The 14589-nt window shown below is 41.1% G+C and overlaps 1 protein-coding gene across 4 annotated transcripts in view; it reads right to left on the reverse strand.

The window, feature by feature from the left end:
- runx1 (RUNX family transcription factor 1) overlaps positions 1-14589 on the reverse strand; it is a 234243-nt gene that overhangs the window by 164061 nt on the left and 55593 nt on the right. For 2 of the 4 annotated variants that reach the window (XM_072260047.1, XM_072260044.1), the window contains exon 2: positions 3511-3602. The exons of the other annotated variants lie outside the window; for them this stretch is intronic. In XM_072260047.1, the coding sequence (XP_072116148.1) occupies positions 3511-3602 (92 nt within the window). The remainder of the gene's footprint in view (positions 1-3510; positions 3603-14589) is intronic. 4 annotated transcript variants of the gene reach the window in all.

The following is a 14589-nucleotide window of genomic DNA, read 5'->3' on the forward strand; positions in this document are numbered from 1 at the left end:
AAAATTGTAATAGGTTTGTCAGGCAGGATTTTCCTTTAAGGAATCCATGCTGAGTTCTGCCTATCTTGTCATATGCCTCCAGATACTCTGTAACCTCATCCTTGACAATCGACTCCAACAACTTCCCAACCACCGACGTCAAGCTAACAGGTCTATAATTTCCTTTTTGCTTCCTTGCCCCCTTCTTAAATAGCGGAGTGACATTTGCAATCTTCCAGTCCTCCGGAACCATGCCAGAATCTACCGACTTTTGAAAGATCATCGCTAATGCCTCCGCAATCTCCACAGCTTCTTCCTTCAGAACACGAGGGTGCATTCCATCTGGTCCAGGAGATTTATCGACCTTTAGCCTATTCAGCTTCCTGAGTACTTTCTCTGTCGTAATTGTGACTGCGCACACTTCTCTTCCCTGCCACCCTTGAGTGTCCGGTATCCTGCTGTCTTCCTCAGTGAAGACTGATGCAAAATACTTGTTCAGTTCCTCTGCCATCTCCTCATCTTCCATTACAATTTCTCCAGTATCATTTTCTATCGGTCCTATATCTACTCTCACCTGTCTTTTACTCTTTATATACTTGAAAAAGCTTTTAGTAGCCTCTTCGATATTATTTGCTAGTTTCCTTTCATAGTTAATCTTTTCTCTCTTAATGACCTTCTTGGTTTCCTTTTGTAAGGTTTTAAAGACTTCCCAATCCTCTGTCTTCCCACTAATTGTTGCTTCCTTGTATGCCCTCTCCTTAGCTTTAACTTTGGCTTTGACTTCTCTTGTCAACCACGGTTGCATCCTTTTTCCACTCGAAAATTTCTTCTTTTTTGGAATATACCTGTCTTGCACATTCCTCATTTCTCACATAAACTCCAGCCACTGCTGCTCTGCCGTCTTTCCTGCCAGTGTCTCTTTCCAGTCAACTTTGGCCAGTTCCTCTCTCATGCCACTGTAATTTCCTTTACTCCACTGAAACACCGACACATCAGATTTCGGCTTCTCTTTTTCTAATTTCACAGTGAACTCAATCATGTTATGATCACTGCCTCCTAAGGTTGCAGGTTGATGAGAATAGACAGTTTAAATGGTTTGGCATGGACTAGATGGGCCGAAGGGCCTGTTTGTGTGCTGTACTTTTCTATGACTCTATGGTTCTGCAAGACTCCATGGTATGAGTTCACAATGGTTGAAAATCACGGGATGTAACCTTTCACGAGGTAATCATGTCCGTCTGGAAACAAATTCCTGCAGTCCGAAGCATTGTTAACATTTTCTCAGACCCCACCAAAGCCCCTCTCTGACCCTATCATACTACTAAACTCCAAAAGGGTGAAATCCTCAAAACACCAGTAAAACGCTGTGAACGTCTCACAAAATAATATAAATCACGTCCAGCACCATTATGAATGAGTAGTCCTGATGCATTGGATGTTACAACATCCCACCCCTGTGGTTATGAAACACTAAATCACCCTGAACAAAGGCATAGGAAATCTGTGTAATCTGGAGATGCTGCTGAAATACTTCATACATGCAATTCTCTGTGTATATTTTAAAAAAAAATTAGAAAAACAAAAACTGCCAGCCATTTGAACTATGGAGAAATTCATCCATCATTTGAAATACAATAGGTGGCAGTTTATCAAAGGAAAGTCCTCTGTAAGAATCAGGAATTTAAATTTGACTGCTTTTGGGCAAGACACATTAAAGGAACATATCACACACAAAATGCGCATCCTTAATGTTGTTAATAATAAATGGTAAATACCCAGTCGTCCTGCTGATTTCACCTAATCTCATGCATTTGATGGTTTATTGCTCATGATCTAAGGAAGAAAGAATCTGCAAGTAAATGGTTCCCAAGAACTTTCTAATATTGAAATATAGCAATACGTAACTGCTCCTTCCTGTTATACTCAAACCCTAACCACTAACCAGATGTTAAGGATGAATACCAATGAGGCTATTTCAGGTTTCTTTGGCCTTCTGAATCTCAGTAAACCATATGCAAGCCATCCCAGGCAAGCTATAAGAGGTAAGAGATGAAGGGTCTGCACCCGAAAAGTCAACTGTTTACCCTTTCCCATGGATGCCGCCTGGCCTGCTGAATTCCTCCAGCATTGTGTGTGTGTTGCATCAGGTGCAAGAAACATTTTCCATTGTACGGGCAAGAACCAATGATGTACATGCAGATGGTGTGGGGTGGCAAAGAGGAAAAAGAAGGCCGTGAGTGAGGTGGTGAAGAAAGAGAGAGAATGAGAAGGAAGAGAAGCAGATATACAGTATCGAGAGCGGAGAAGTTGTAGAGAAAGCCTCACAGCAGGTTCGGGATCTGACGCACAAACTACACTCTCCTCATTGAGTGTCAGGGTTCGGATTGTTTGATGCCCTCCCTCCCGCCAATGGCGTAGTTCAAGACTGTTGGAAGCCACTTGCTCTCAGGGTCTGCAGCTCAGCTCCAACTGGATACAAGTCAATGTTGTACGTTCATTCATGGGATGAAGGTTACATCTGTGTTTATTGTCCGTCCTTAATTAATCTGAACTGAAGTGTTGACTTTACTGGTTGGCCAGCGGTCACGTACAGTCGGCAGCACAGCTGATTTTGTAGAGTAGATCTGGTGCTGACTTACATTCCCCACGTCACATCACTCAGAAATTAACTCTAGTTCATCTGCAACTGGCTTGCCAACAACACATGGAGCAAAGAGAGACAAAAAGATTTAAAAATTAAATTTAAACATTAGCTTTATTTGTCATATGTACATTGAAATATACAGAGAAATGCATCATTTGCATCAATGAGCAACATATTCCAAGGATTATGCTGGGCACAGTCCTCAGATATTGTCATAACTATCAGTGCTAACATAGCATGCCTGCAATTCACTAACCCTAACCATTTGGAATGTGGGTGGAAACCAGAGTACCCAGAGGAAACCCACACAGACACTGGAGAATGTACGAATTCCTTACACACAGCAGCAAGGATCAAAAACCCCATCAGTGATCACTGGTGCTGTAAAGCAATTGCGCTAACAATTATGCTATCATGCCGTCCAGTAAATGTGGTCACATCAGAGTGAACCCTGCCACACAGACTCCACACTTTTGTCCATGTGGTCCTCTCACCCTGAACAAGCTATTTCTAGTCTTTGAACTCAGTTATTTTATAAAGAGTTATGGTATCACCGGTGGCCCAAACGAAAATGGGGACTGCAGGAGGCTGGAAGTCTAAGGGTGCAAGGCCAAAGAATATCAGAGAGGGAAAGGGGTGGGATTTTAGATGATTTTAAACATAATAAATGCTTAAAAATGATGTCATTGTTAGTTACTATGGCAAAGCAGTTGTCTAAAGAACATTCAGATTATCAGTGGCCTCTTTAATAGGTGCACCTGCACATTCATGCAAATATCCAATCAGCCAATCATGTGGCAGCAACTCGATGCATAAAAACATGCAGACATAGTCAAGAGGTTCAGTTTTTCAAACATCAGAATGAGGAAGAAATGTGATTTAAGTACCTTTGACTGTGGAAAGGTTGTGGTGCCAGATGGAGTGGTTTGAGTATTTCAGAAACTGATGATCTCCTGCGATTTTCAAGCAAAACGGTGGTCTAGAGTTCACAGAGAATGATGTGATAAATAAAAAAAAATATCCAATACAAGACAAAATCTACAGATGCTGGAAATCAAAGTAACACAATATTCTGGAAGAACTCAGCTAGAGGAATTCATCAGAAGTGTCTCAACACAAAACATCAACTGTTTACTCTTTTCCATAGAAGCTGCCTGGCCTGCTGAGTTCCTCCAGCATTTTGTGTGTAAAAAGTATCCAGTGAGAGGTAGTTCTGCCTTGTTAATGAGAGAGGTCAGAGGAGAATGGCCAGACTGGTTTAAGCTAACAGGAAGGTGACAGAAACTCAAATAACCACGTGTTACAACTATGATGTGCAGAAGAACGTCTCTGAATGCACAGCATGTTGAACGTTGAAGTGGATGGGCTGCAGCAGCAGAAGACCATGAACATACACCGAGAGGCCACTTTATTAGGTACAGGAGGTACTAAGTACAGTGACCACTAAGTGTATATTACCATTCCGCAACAAATCAAGGGGAAATAAAACCTTCCCCTCCCACTTTCAAATCTCTTACTAGCTCTTCTTTCAGTTAGTCTTGACGAAGGGTCTCGGCCCAAAACGTCGACTGTACCTCTTCCTAGAGATGCTTCCTGGCCTGCTGCGGTCACCAGCAACTTTTATGTGTGTTGCTTGAAATAAAACAGCAATTAACTTGCAAATATTTTAATTGCACAAGTAAGTTTGATTAATTGTTTACTAAGACATTCAGCAGTCCAACTTTTGTTCAAAAAGCCCGTTCCTAAACATGAGTGGAAGCTTCTGCAGACTAAAGAGCATTTGATGCTCAAACAGTTCAGGGGCAGGGACCATGAAACGAAGCGTTTGACTTTAATGGCTGGAAATGAAGCTTCACTTACCAGCTGGGGGCAGATGTTTTTGCTTTCTACTAGGGGCTCAGTTTGTGACCAAAGCATTGCCAGATGGATTAATATTTTAATTCACTGGTTGTTGTCCGATAGTAAACTAAGCAGCAGGTTAGTGGATTTAACGCTGGGAAAATAGAGTATGTAATGGAGACGAATTCTTAGAATGTCAGAAGCAAGTATAAAGGTGATGACATATTTGTAGATTGCTAATTATAAGAAGAACATTGCTTTTTAAAAAAGCATCCCCATAATACAATATACTCAATTAGGGATGTGATACAATGCTGCCTCTGCCCAGGAAGTGAAAGGAAAATTGTGCCAAAAATCCAATAAAATTGTCTGTATAAACCAATAACCACACAGGCCAAGAAACTCTGTTAGGAAATTAAGGGTCAATAGCTTGATATGCTCTCTGAGCACTGTCTGGTCTAATCATCAGATACTGTAACAATCTGTAGAGTTCTCTCTCAATCACTAAAGATATTTCAATTTCACCGTGAACCTTTCCAGACTGCTTCCATACAAATTAAAAGGGGGAAAACATCATTTCTTGGCACCTATTAACCTTCTAATTTATGTAATACTTATTCATTATGAGCTACACAAAATGAGATAATTTACTTTCAATAAGTAAGCCGGACTTTTCTTACAGAGCCTTGCCCCATTAGTTAATGGCAGATTTAATTGCTCCAATCTCTGCCCCTCTCCTACATTTACTGCATCAGAGACTGTCCTTAAAGGATAGCTAAGTCCATTCAGACCAGCACGATGCCCACTCGGATCCTTGCTCTTATAGAAATGGGCCCACCATGTTCACGCAGATCTTTTTGTGCAACCATGCTATTCCCTGTGCTGTGTTAATGGTAGAAGGGATAAAAAAGTAGACTATTTTCTAAACGGAAAGAAAATTAAAAAATCTGAGAGTCCTTGTGCAGGTATCCCTAAATGTTAATTTACAGGTTGAGTCAGCAGTGTGGAATGCAAATGCAATGTTAGCATTCATTTTGAAATGTCTAGAATATAAAAGCAATTCTGAGGCTTTATAAGGCACTGGTGAGGCCTCATTGGAGTACTGTCAGCAGATTTGAGCCCCCTATTTAAAAAAGGATGTGTTGATATTGGACAGAGTTCAAAGGAGGTTCACAAAAATGATTCTAGGATTGAAAGGCTTATCATATGAGGAACGTTTGATAGCTCTGGGCCTGCACTCACTGGAATTCAAAAGAATGAGGGGGATCTCATTGAAACCTATTGAATGTTGAAAGCCCTTGATAGAGTGGATTAGGAGAGGATATTTCCTATGACAGTGGAGTCTAAGATCAGGAGACACAGCCTCAGAAAAGAGGTACGTCCATTTAGAACAGGGATGAGGAGGAATGTCCTTATCCAGAGAGCATTGAATTTGTGGAATTTGTTGCCACAGGCGGCTGTGGGGGCCAAATCATTGGATATATTTAAGGCAGAGGCTGACAGATTCTTGATTAGTCAGGGCATGAAGGGATACAAAAAGAAGGCAGGAGATTGGGGCTGAGGGAAATGGATCAGCCATGATGAAATACTGGAGCAGATGGCCTATTTCTGCTCCTATATCTTATGGTCTTAATTGGCTTCATTCTTTGTGTGGTAAAAAGGGAGCTGTAAATGGTCAAAAAACGTGAAAAGGCAGCACGTGCAGCTCTCCGGTGAAATGATATCGTGTTTGTAAGTAGGATGCTGTGCACAATTCTGATTTGATGGAGACAGACATGAGAAGCACAGAGGAACATCTGGAAAAATTTCTGAAATGCCCGGTTCGCTGCCGCTGCTACTGTGCGATCGAGAATCTCCGGAGGGAAGGCCCCAAATCCCCGGCTTTGCCTACTACTGGCGACCGAGGCTGGGGTCAAAGCATTCGGCAGAGATGGTGCTCGGTACTCGGTGTCGGAGGGCTGATCGGAGCTCGAAGTTTTCGGACGACTCAGAGTCGGACTGTGGTCGGGCATGGCAGGGAGAGTTTTCTTCCTTCTCCCGTCTGCGTGAGATGTGAGACTTTCGAGAGACTTTGAACTTTTTTTACTGTGCCATGGCCTGTTCTTCATCAAGTTATGGTATTGTTGCACTGTTGTAACTATATGTTATAATTATGTGGTTTTTGTTAGTTTTTCAGTCTTGGACTGTCCTGTGTTTCTGTGATATCACACCGGAGGAAATATTGTATCATTTCTTAATGCATGCATTACTAAATGACAATAAAAGAGGACTGCACGTCCTCATAATCTAATCTAATCTAAATTAAAAGAAAGATTGGCCATTGACTAGTATCCAACAACTTCAGCTGCATCATGCAAGTGTGACTGCCTGAATGTACCTTGGGTGGGGAGAAAGCCAGCTATAATGTGTTATGACCAAATGGGGGTGATAGTCATTGGCCAGGATTCAACACAACTGATGGGTCTGCTTCAGAACAGGACAGTGTGAAAACCATCTGGCTTCAGGCAGGGTTCAAGTGCAGAAGAAAATTTGTGGCATAGCACAAGGGTAAGAGGTGGTTTGTTTTAACTTTGGATCATTATCTTCAAAAGAAATGGAAGTTGGGAGACATGCAAACAGATGACCAAATCAGAACTGCTTGCTTTACACAATCAGACAAGATCAAAATGACATACTCTAATGATCCCATTCCATTCTTGAATTTACCAGCAGTAAAGTCTTGACAGAAAGCAACAGGAAACAATCATCCAGAAGCAAATCACTCAAGTGGAGAGAAATATTTTTTCACATTTGCTGACTGAACTGCTTTTCTGGTTAAACCCTTTTTTCAGTCATGTCACACAGCTACACTCAGTGGCCACTTTATTAGGTACACCTATACACTTGCTCACTACTGCAAATATCTAATCAGCCAATCATGTGGCAGCAATTCATGACATAAACGTATGCAAACATTACCTCAAATGAGGCTCAGTTTGTCCAGACCAAACATCAGAATGGGGGAGAAGTGTGATCTAAGTGACTTTGACTGGGGTGGCTTGAATGTCTTAGAAACTGCTGATCTCCTGGGATTTTCACACATTTTCATGTCTCTAGAATTTAGAGAAAATAGTGTGATAAACAAAACAAAATCCAGTGAGCAGCTATTCTGTGGGGGCAAATGCCTTGTTAGTGAGAGAGGTCAGAGGAGAATGGCCAGACTGGTTCAAGCTGAGAGGAAGGCAACAGTAACTCAAATAACCACTCATTACAACAGTGGTGTGCTGAAGAACATCTCGAAATACACAGCACATCAAACTTTGAAGTGGATGTGCGACAGCAGCTGAAGACCATGAGCGTATGCTCAGTGGCCACTTTATTAAGTACGGAAGGTACCTAATAAAGTGGCCACTGAGTATAAAATTCCCTGAGAAATGTATGGGAAATTGCAAAAACATCTGCGTGGACCGCACTCATTGTTGCTTAGACCTGAAAGATGGCTTGGGCAAGACTGGCCGAGTGAAACCTGTCAGAGTGAAAACCATCAGCAAAGGGGAGGTGAGGAGGTGATGGGAGAAAATGATTAATAATAAATTACATGTTTCTGGGAACTTTTTACGAACTGTACAAATTAAGTTGAATGAATGAACCGAAGTGTGGTTGCTCAATTTGCTGAAGCCACAAAGAGTGGTGGGAGCACAAATTGTAAGGAGAACGAAAAAAAGAAACAGATGAATTAAAAGAATGAGCAAATTATAGCAAATGGAATATAATATTGGAAAATGTGAAACTGTATATTTTGGCATGAAAAAAATGAAAAAGCACATTATCTAAATGATGAGAGAGTGTAGAGCTCTGAGGGTCTGGAGATCCAGTGTCTTTGCTTCTGAAAGAATAGCATTCAGGTGCAATGAGTAATTAGGAAAGTGAACAGAACATTAGTATTTATTATCAGGGAATTCAGAACAAAGGTATGAAAGTTATGCTTTGATTACATAGGGCACTGGCAATGGTTCAATTTTAACATGCTGTGGAGAGCTTTGTTTTGTTTAAGGAGGGATGTTACTGCAGTTCAGACCTTTACTAGACTATTACCTGGAATAGGTGTGTTGGCTTAAGAGAGTCTAGGCTTGTACCCAGTGTTTAGGAGAGTAAAATGGTGTGATCGAAACATAAGGTTCTGAGGGGATTTGAGTGCATGGTTGTGAAGAAGACGTTTCTTCTTGTGAACTAGTTCTTTAGAACTAGGGGTCATCCACGGAAAACAATTGAAGATTTTTTTCCATAAAAGGGTGATGATTCATAGAACATAGAACATTGAAAAGGCCCTTCAACCCACAATGTTTGTGCCAACTATGATGACACTTTAAACTAATTTCATCTGCAAATACAGGGTCTATATTCACTGAATCTCCAGACGGTTCCTGTGTCTGTCCAAATGCCTCTTAAATGTTCATTGTGCTCTTATCACCTCCCATACCGTACATTCCAGGCACCCATCACTCCCTGTGTGGTAACTTGTCCCACACACCTCCTTTAAACTTTCCTCCTCTCATCTTAAAGTTACGTCTTTAATATTTGACATTTCCATGCTGGGAGAAAGATTCTGACTATCTACCCTTCTCATAATCAGATCACCCTTAAGCCACGAGGGCCCATCGGTAGCACAGCAGTTAGCGAGATGCTATTGCAGCTCAGGGCATCAGAAGTTTGTATATCCTTCCTGTGAGCACGTGGGGCTCCTCCACTTGCTCCGGTTTCCTCCCAGTTTAAAAAGACATACCGGTCAGTCGGTTAATTGGTCACTGTAAGTTGTCCTTTGATCAGGCTACGGTTAGATTGGGTGGTGCAGCTCATTGGGCTGAAAGGGCCTGTTCTGCGCTGTACTTATGAATAAATAAACCCCTCAACACTCAACTTGCTCAACTCTCCTTATAGCTAATATTCTCTAATCCGGGTAACATCCTGGTGAACTTCTTCTGCACCCTCTTTAAAGCCTCCATTTCCTTCCTGAAATGTGGTATCCAGAACTATACACAACACTCCAAAGTTTTATACAGCTGCGACATGTCTTCCTAACTTATACACACACTGCCACAACTGATGAAGGCAAGTTTACCATATACTATGTGTACCAAGTAACTCTGTTCTTCCAGCATTTTGTGTGTGTTGCTCTGGATTTCCAGCATCTGCAGAATCTCTTGTGTTTAGAGTATACCATATGCCTTCTTTAACACCCTACCTACTTGTGTTGTCACTTTCGAGAAGCTATGAACATGTATCCCAAGATTTCGATGTACATACATCAATACTCCCAAGAATCCTAAGCATCTCTGTGAACACCACTGGTCGTAGACCTCAAGTCAGATTAGCATCCCTTCATCACTACCCATTGGCTTCTATAGCCAAGCCAACTTTGAAACTAATTTACTAAGAACCAATGTGATTTAATCTTATGGATCAGCCTATCATGAAGGACTACGTTGAATGTTTTACTAAAGTTCATCAAAACAACATTCACTGCTCTACACTTAGGTAACTCAACCACATTTCCAAGATATGTCCTTCCTCTTGTAAAGGCATGTTAACTCTCCCTAATAAGTTCATTCATTTCCAGATGTGAGTGGATGCTACCCTTAAAAATCTTCTCCAATAATTTCCCAAACTTTGAAGTAAGGCTCAGCAGACTATAATATCCTGTTTTTCCATTATTGTCCTTCTTAAAGACAAGGACAAATCTGGCCATTATCCAGACCCCTGGAACCTCACCTGTGCATAAAAGAAGATACAAAGATTGCTCTCAAGGCCCCAGCAATCGCCTCTCTCAATAATCTGGGACAGATGCATCAGGCCCCAGGGACGAGGGCCTTTGGAATGCTTTTACTCAAAGGGAAGTGGAAGCAGAATCTTTGAATAATTTTTAAGACATAGATAGATAGAGATTTGATAATAAAGAGATAAAAAATTACCACAGGTAGATAGGAACATAAAGTTTAGATTTCTATCAGAATAACCATGATTTTATGAAATGGTGATACATGACAAAGGGATTGGCTTGGAGTATTGTGAACCGTTTTGGATCCCTTATCTAAGAAAAGATGTGCTGGCATAGGAAAGGGTCCAGAGGTGGTCATGAGTGTGGAGAGGATGTTTTCCAAAGTGGGTGAGTCTAGGACTAGAGGGCACAACCTCAGAATAGAAGGATGTATATTTAGAACAGGGATGAGGAGGAACTTCTTTAGCCAGAGAATAGTTTATCTGTGGAATTCATTGCCATGGATGGCCTTGGAGGCCAAGTCACTGAGTATATTTAAAGTGGAGGATGATAGGTTCTTGGTTAGTCAGGGCATCAAATGTTATGGGGAGAAGGCAGGGGAATGGGATCGAGAGGGTTATAAATCAGTCACAATAGAATGGCAGAACAGACTTGATGGGCAGAATGGACTAATTCTGCTGCTATGTCTTATGGTTTTATGAATGATCCATTCCTGCTTCTAAGTATGTTTTATAAACTATTCAGTGACTTAATCAGCTTATTCTACACACAATCTCTGTGTTATTAAAGGCTCTAATACAACACCCCAATAAACTCCATATACTGAGAATTCTTATTGTGGTAATTTACCAGAGGGCAAATTCTAGCACTGATGTCACTCCAACCCAATAGATGGGAAACACAACTGACTGAAATGAGTAAATATCAATCGACAGATCTATCCAGATGGTTACTTTGATGTACAACGCTGTGACATACAGTGCCTATAAAAAGTACTCCCACTCCCGGATGTTTTCATGTTTTATTGTTTTACATCATTGAAGCACAATGGATTTAATATGGCTTTTGTGACACTGATCACCAGAAAAAGGCTTTCACGTCAAAGTGAAATAAAATCTCTGCAAATGATCTAAATTAATTACAAATATAAAAAACAAAATAATTGATTGCATAAGTGTTCACCCCCTTTAATACGAAGCACCAAATCATCATTGGTGCAGCCAATTGGTTTTAGACGTCACATAATTAGTTTAATGGAGATCAACATGTGCAGTCAAGGTGTTTTCATTGACTATAGTAAAAATACACCTGTATCTGGAAGGTCCAAATACTGGTGAGTTAGTATCCTGACAAAAACTACAACATGAAGATAAAAGAAAACTGAAAGCAACTCTACGACAAAGGCTACCAAAAAGCAGAAGTCAGGAGATGGATACAAGAAAAATTCCAAGTCGCTGAATATCCCTTGGAGTCCAGTTAAATCAATCATCAAGAAATGGAAAGAATATGGCACAGCTGCAAATCTGCCTAGAACAGGCCATTCTCAAAAACTGAGTGACTTTGCAAGAAGGGTTCTAGTGAGGTAGGCCACCGAGAAACCCATGACAGCTTTGGAGGAGTTACAAGCTTTAGAGGCTGAGATAGGAGCGACTGTGCATACAACAACTTCCTGGGTGTTTCACCAGTCACAGCTTTATGAGAGAGTGGCAAAGAGAAAACCACTGTTGAAAAAACCTCCCATGGAATCTCGGCTAGTGTTTGCCAGAAGACATGCGGGAGACTCTGAAGTCAGCTGGAAGAAGGTTCTGTGGTCTAATGAATTGAGCTTTTTGGCCATCAGACTAAATGTTATGTTTGGCATAAGCCAAGTACTGCACATCATTAAAAACACACCATCCCTACCGTGAAGCATTGTGATGGCTGCATCATGCTGCGGGGATGCGTCACTGCAGAAGGCCCTGGAAGGCTTGTGAAGTCAGAGAGTAAAATGAATGCAGCAAAATACAGGGAAATCCTGATGCAGTCAGCAAGAAAATTGTGACTTGGGTGAAGATTTGTTTTCCAGCAAGACAATGACTGCATGCAAAAAACCCAGGCGACACAGGAGTGGCTTAAAAGCAATAAAGTTAATGTCCTGGAGTGGCCACCTCAGAGTCCAGATCTCAGTCCAATTGAGAATTTGTGGCTAGACTTGAAAAGGGCTGTTCACTCATGATCCCCATGCAATCTGACAGAGCTTGAGCTGTTCTGTAAAGGAGAATAGGGAAAAATTGCAGTTTTCAGATGTGCAAAGCTGATAAAGACCTATCCACACAGACTCAAGACTGTAGTTGCTGCCAAAGGTGCATCTACTGACTTGAATGGGGTGAGTAATTATGTAATCAATTATTTTGTGTTTAATAATTGTAATAAAATTAGACCAACTTTTCAATATTTGTTTTCACTCTGCCACGAAAGTCTTTTCTGTTGATCAGTATCAAAAAGCCAAATTAAATTCACTGTGATTCAATGCTATAAAACATGACAACTTCCAAGGGTGAGGGGTGAATAATTTTTATAGGCACTTTACTGGGACTTGAATAAACCTCCATTCAACATATGCATACTCAACCAAAAGGAAGTGGAATTAACAGTGACATTCCTGTAAGTGTAAGATAACTTTGTACATGGCTTGCTGCCATTTTCAGTATCTGTAATATATGCAAAACAATATTTTCTACATGTGGCATGCCAATTTGTGGATAAAGAGTGCGCCTACATTGCTGAATTAGTTTTAATTATCTAGTGTGATACTGTATATCTAGTATCTATTATCTGATGATACAACATTAGATCCCTGCATGTACCTTTACATACTACACAAATATGGTAAACGCTTGTTTATCCTGACAAGATGGTGGAATAGAGAAAGGAGAAGAGAAATTGAGAGAAAATGATTAGAAGTTCTCACTTGTTACCTCAGATGCAAGACTAAACAACTCAAATAATTGAAACATTTGGCTAAGCACCAATTATATTGTAGAATATAAATTAAAACACTTAAGTCTATTTGACCATGCTACCTAGACCATCTTACGTACTGTAGAACATTGAATATAAAACAGTACAGCACAGGAACAGGCCTTTCTGCCAATTAAATTAGTAATGAAATGGTCAACTAAACTAATCTCTTCTGCCCACAACGTCCATATCATTGAAAGTTTCTAATGTTTGTGCCTCTACCAGGCAGCGCATTCCAGACACCAACCACTCTCTGTGTAAGAAATTTGCCCCTCACATCTCCTTTGAAATTACCCCCTCTCACCTTAAATGCATGCCCCCTGATATTGGACATTTCAACCCTTCAAAAAAGATGGTTTACTCTATATATGCCTCTGAGGATCTTATAAACCTCTATCAGATCTCCCCTCAGCGTCCACCGCTCCGGAGAAAATAACCCAAGTTTGTCCAACCTCTTGTTAGAGCACTTGTCCTCTAATCCAGGCAATGCCCTGGTGAACCTCTTCTGCAACCTCTCCAAAGTCTCCACATCCTTCCTAAAATGGGGTGACCAGAACTGCATGCAATAATCCAGATACAACTTAACTAGAGTTTTGTAAAGCTGCAGATTAAAGTTTGTGGCTTTTGAACTCAGTGGAAGCATGTAATATGCCTTCTTGACCAGTCCATCAACCTGTGTAGCCACTTTCATAGAGCTATGAACTTGGACCCTAAGGCCCCTCTGCTCATCATCACTATTAAGGATCTTACAGTGCACTGACTCTTTGCATTTCACCTACTGAGGTGCAACAATTCACCTTTAGTGTTCCACCTTACCATCCTGGCATTTACAACGCCTTGGATTTCCATATCAGTGGTGAAGGAATAGAACTCACAGCTGACCTTGGGCTCGCAGCTGAAATCTGCCCATTACCTTGAAATCTTTATTTCTCTCTTTTCCAATGTCAGATATTATTACATGTGATCTCTGCAGGTTTGACTGGGCAGCTAATTGCATTGAGGAATTCTGACTGACAGCAAATCAGGAAGTTAAAAGGAGTTATAAACTTAAAGATAATCATGAAAAATGGAATAAAGATTGCGGTATCGATATGGATTTCCCTTTAGAAAAGAAATGAGGGGGAGTCTCCTTAGCCAGGGGATGGTGAATCTGTGGAATTCCTTCTACCTGCTGCACTACCTCCCATCTGAACGCTGCCCCGTCATTGTTGTTCACGAGGCCAACCACTGCTGTGGCATCAGCAAACTTGATTCTGTTGGAACTGGATCTGGCAGTCCAATCGTGTGTCAGCAGTAGGTTGAACATGCAGCCGGTGCTCAGCGTGATGGAGCTCGAGATGTTGCTGCCAACAGGGACCGACTGTGGTCTTCC

Source organism: Mobula birostris, chromosome 6 (genome assembly GCF_030028105.1).
Source record: "Mobula birostris isolate sMobBir1 chromosome 6, sMobBir1.hap1, whole genome shotgun sequence".
NCBI classification, from domain to species: domain Eukaryota; kingdom Metazoa; phylum Chordata; class Chondrichthyes; order Myliobatiformes; family Myliobatidae; genus Mobula; species Mobula birostris.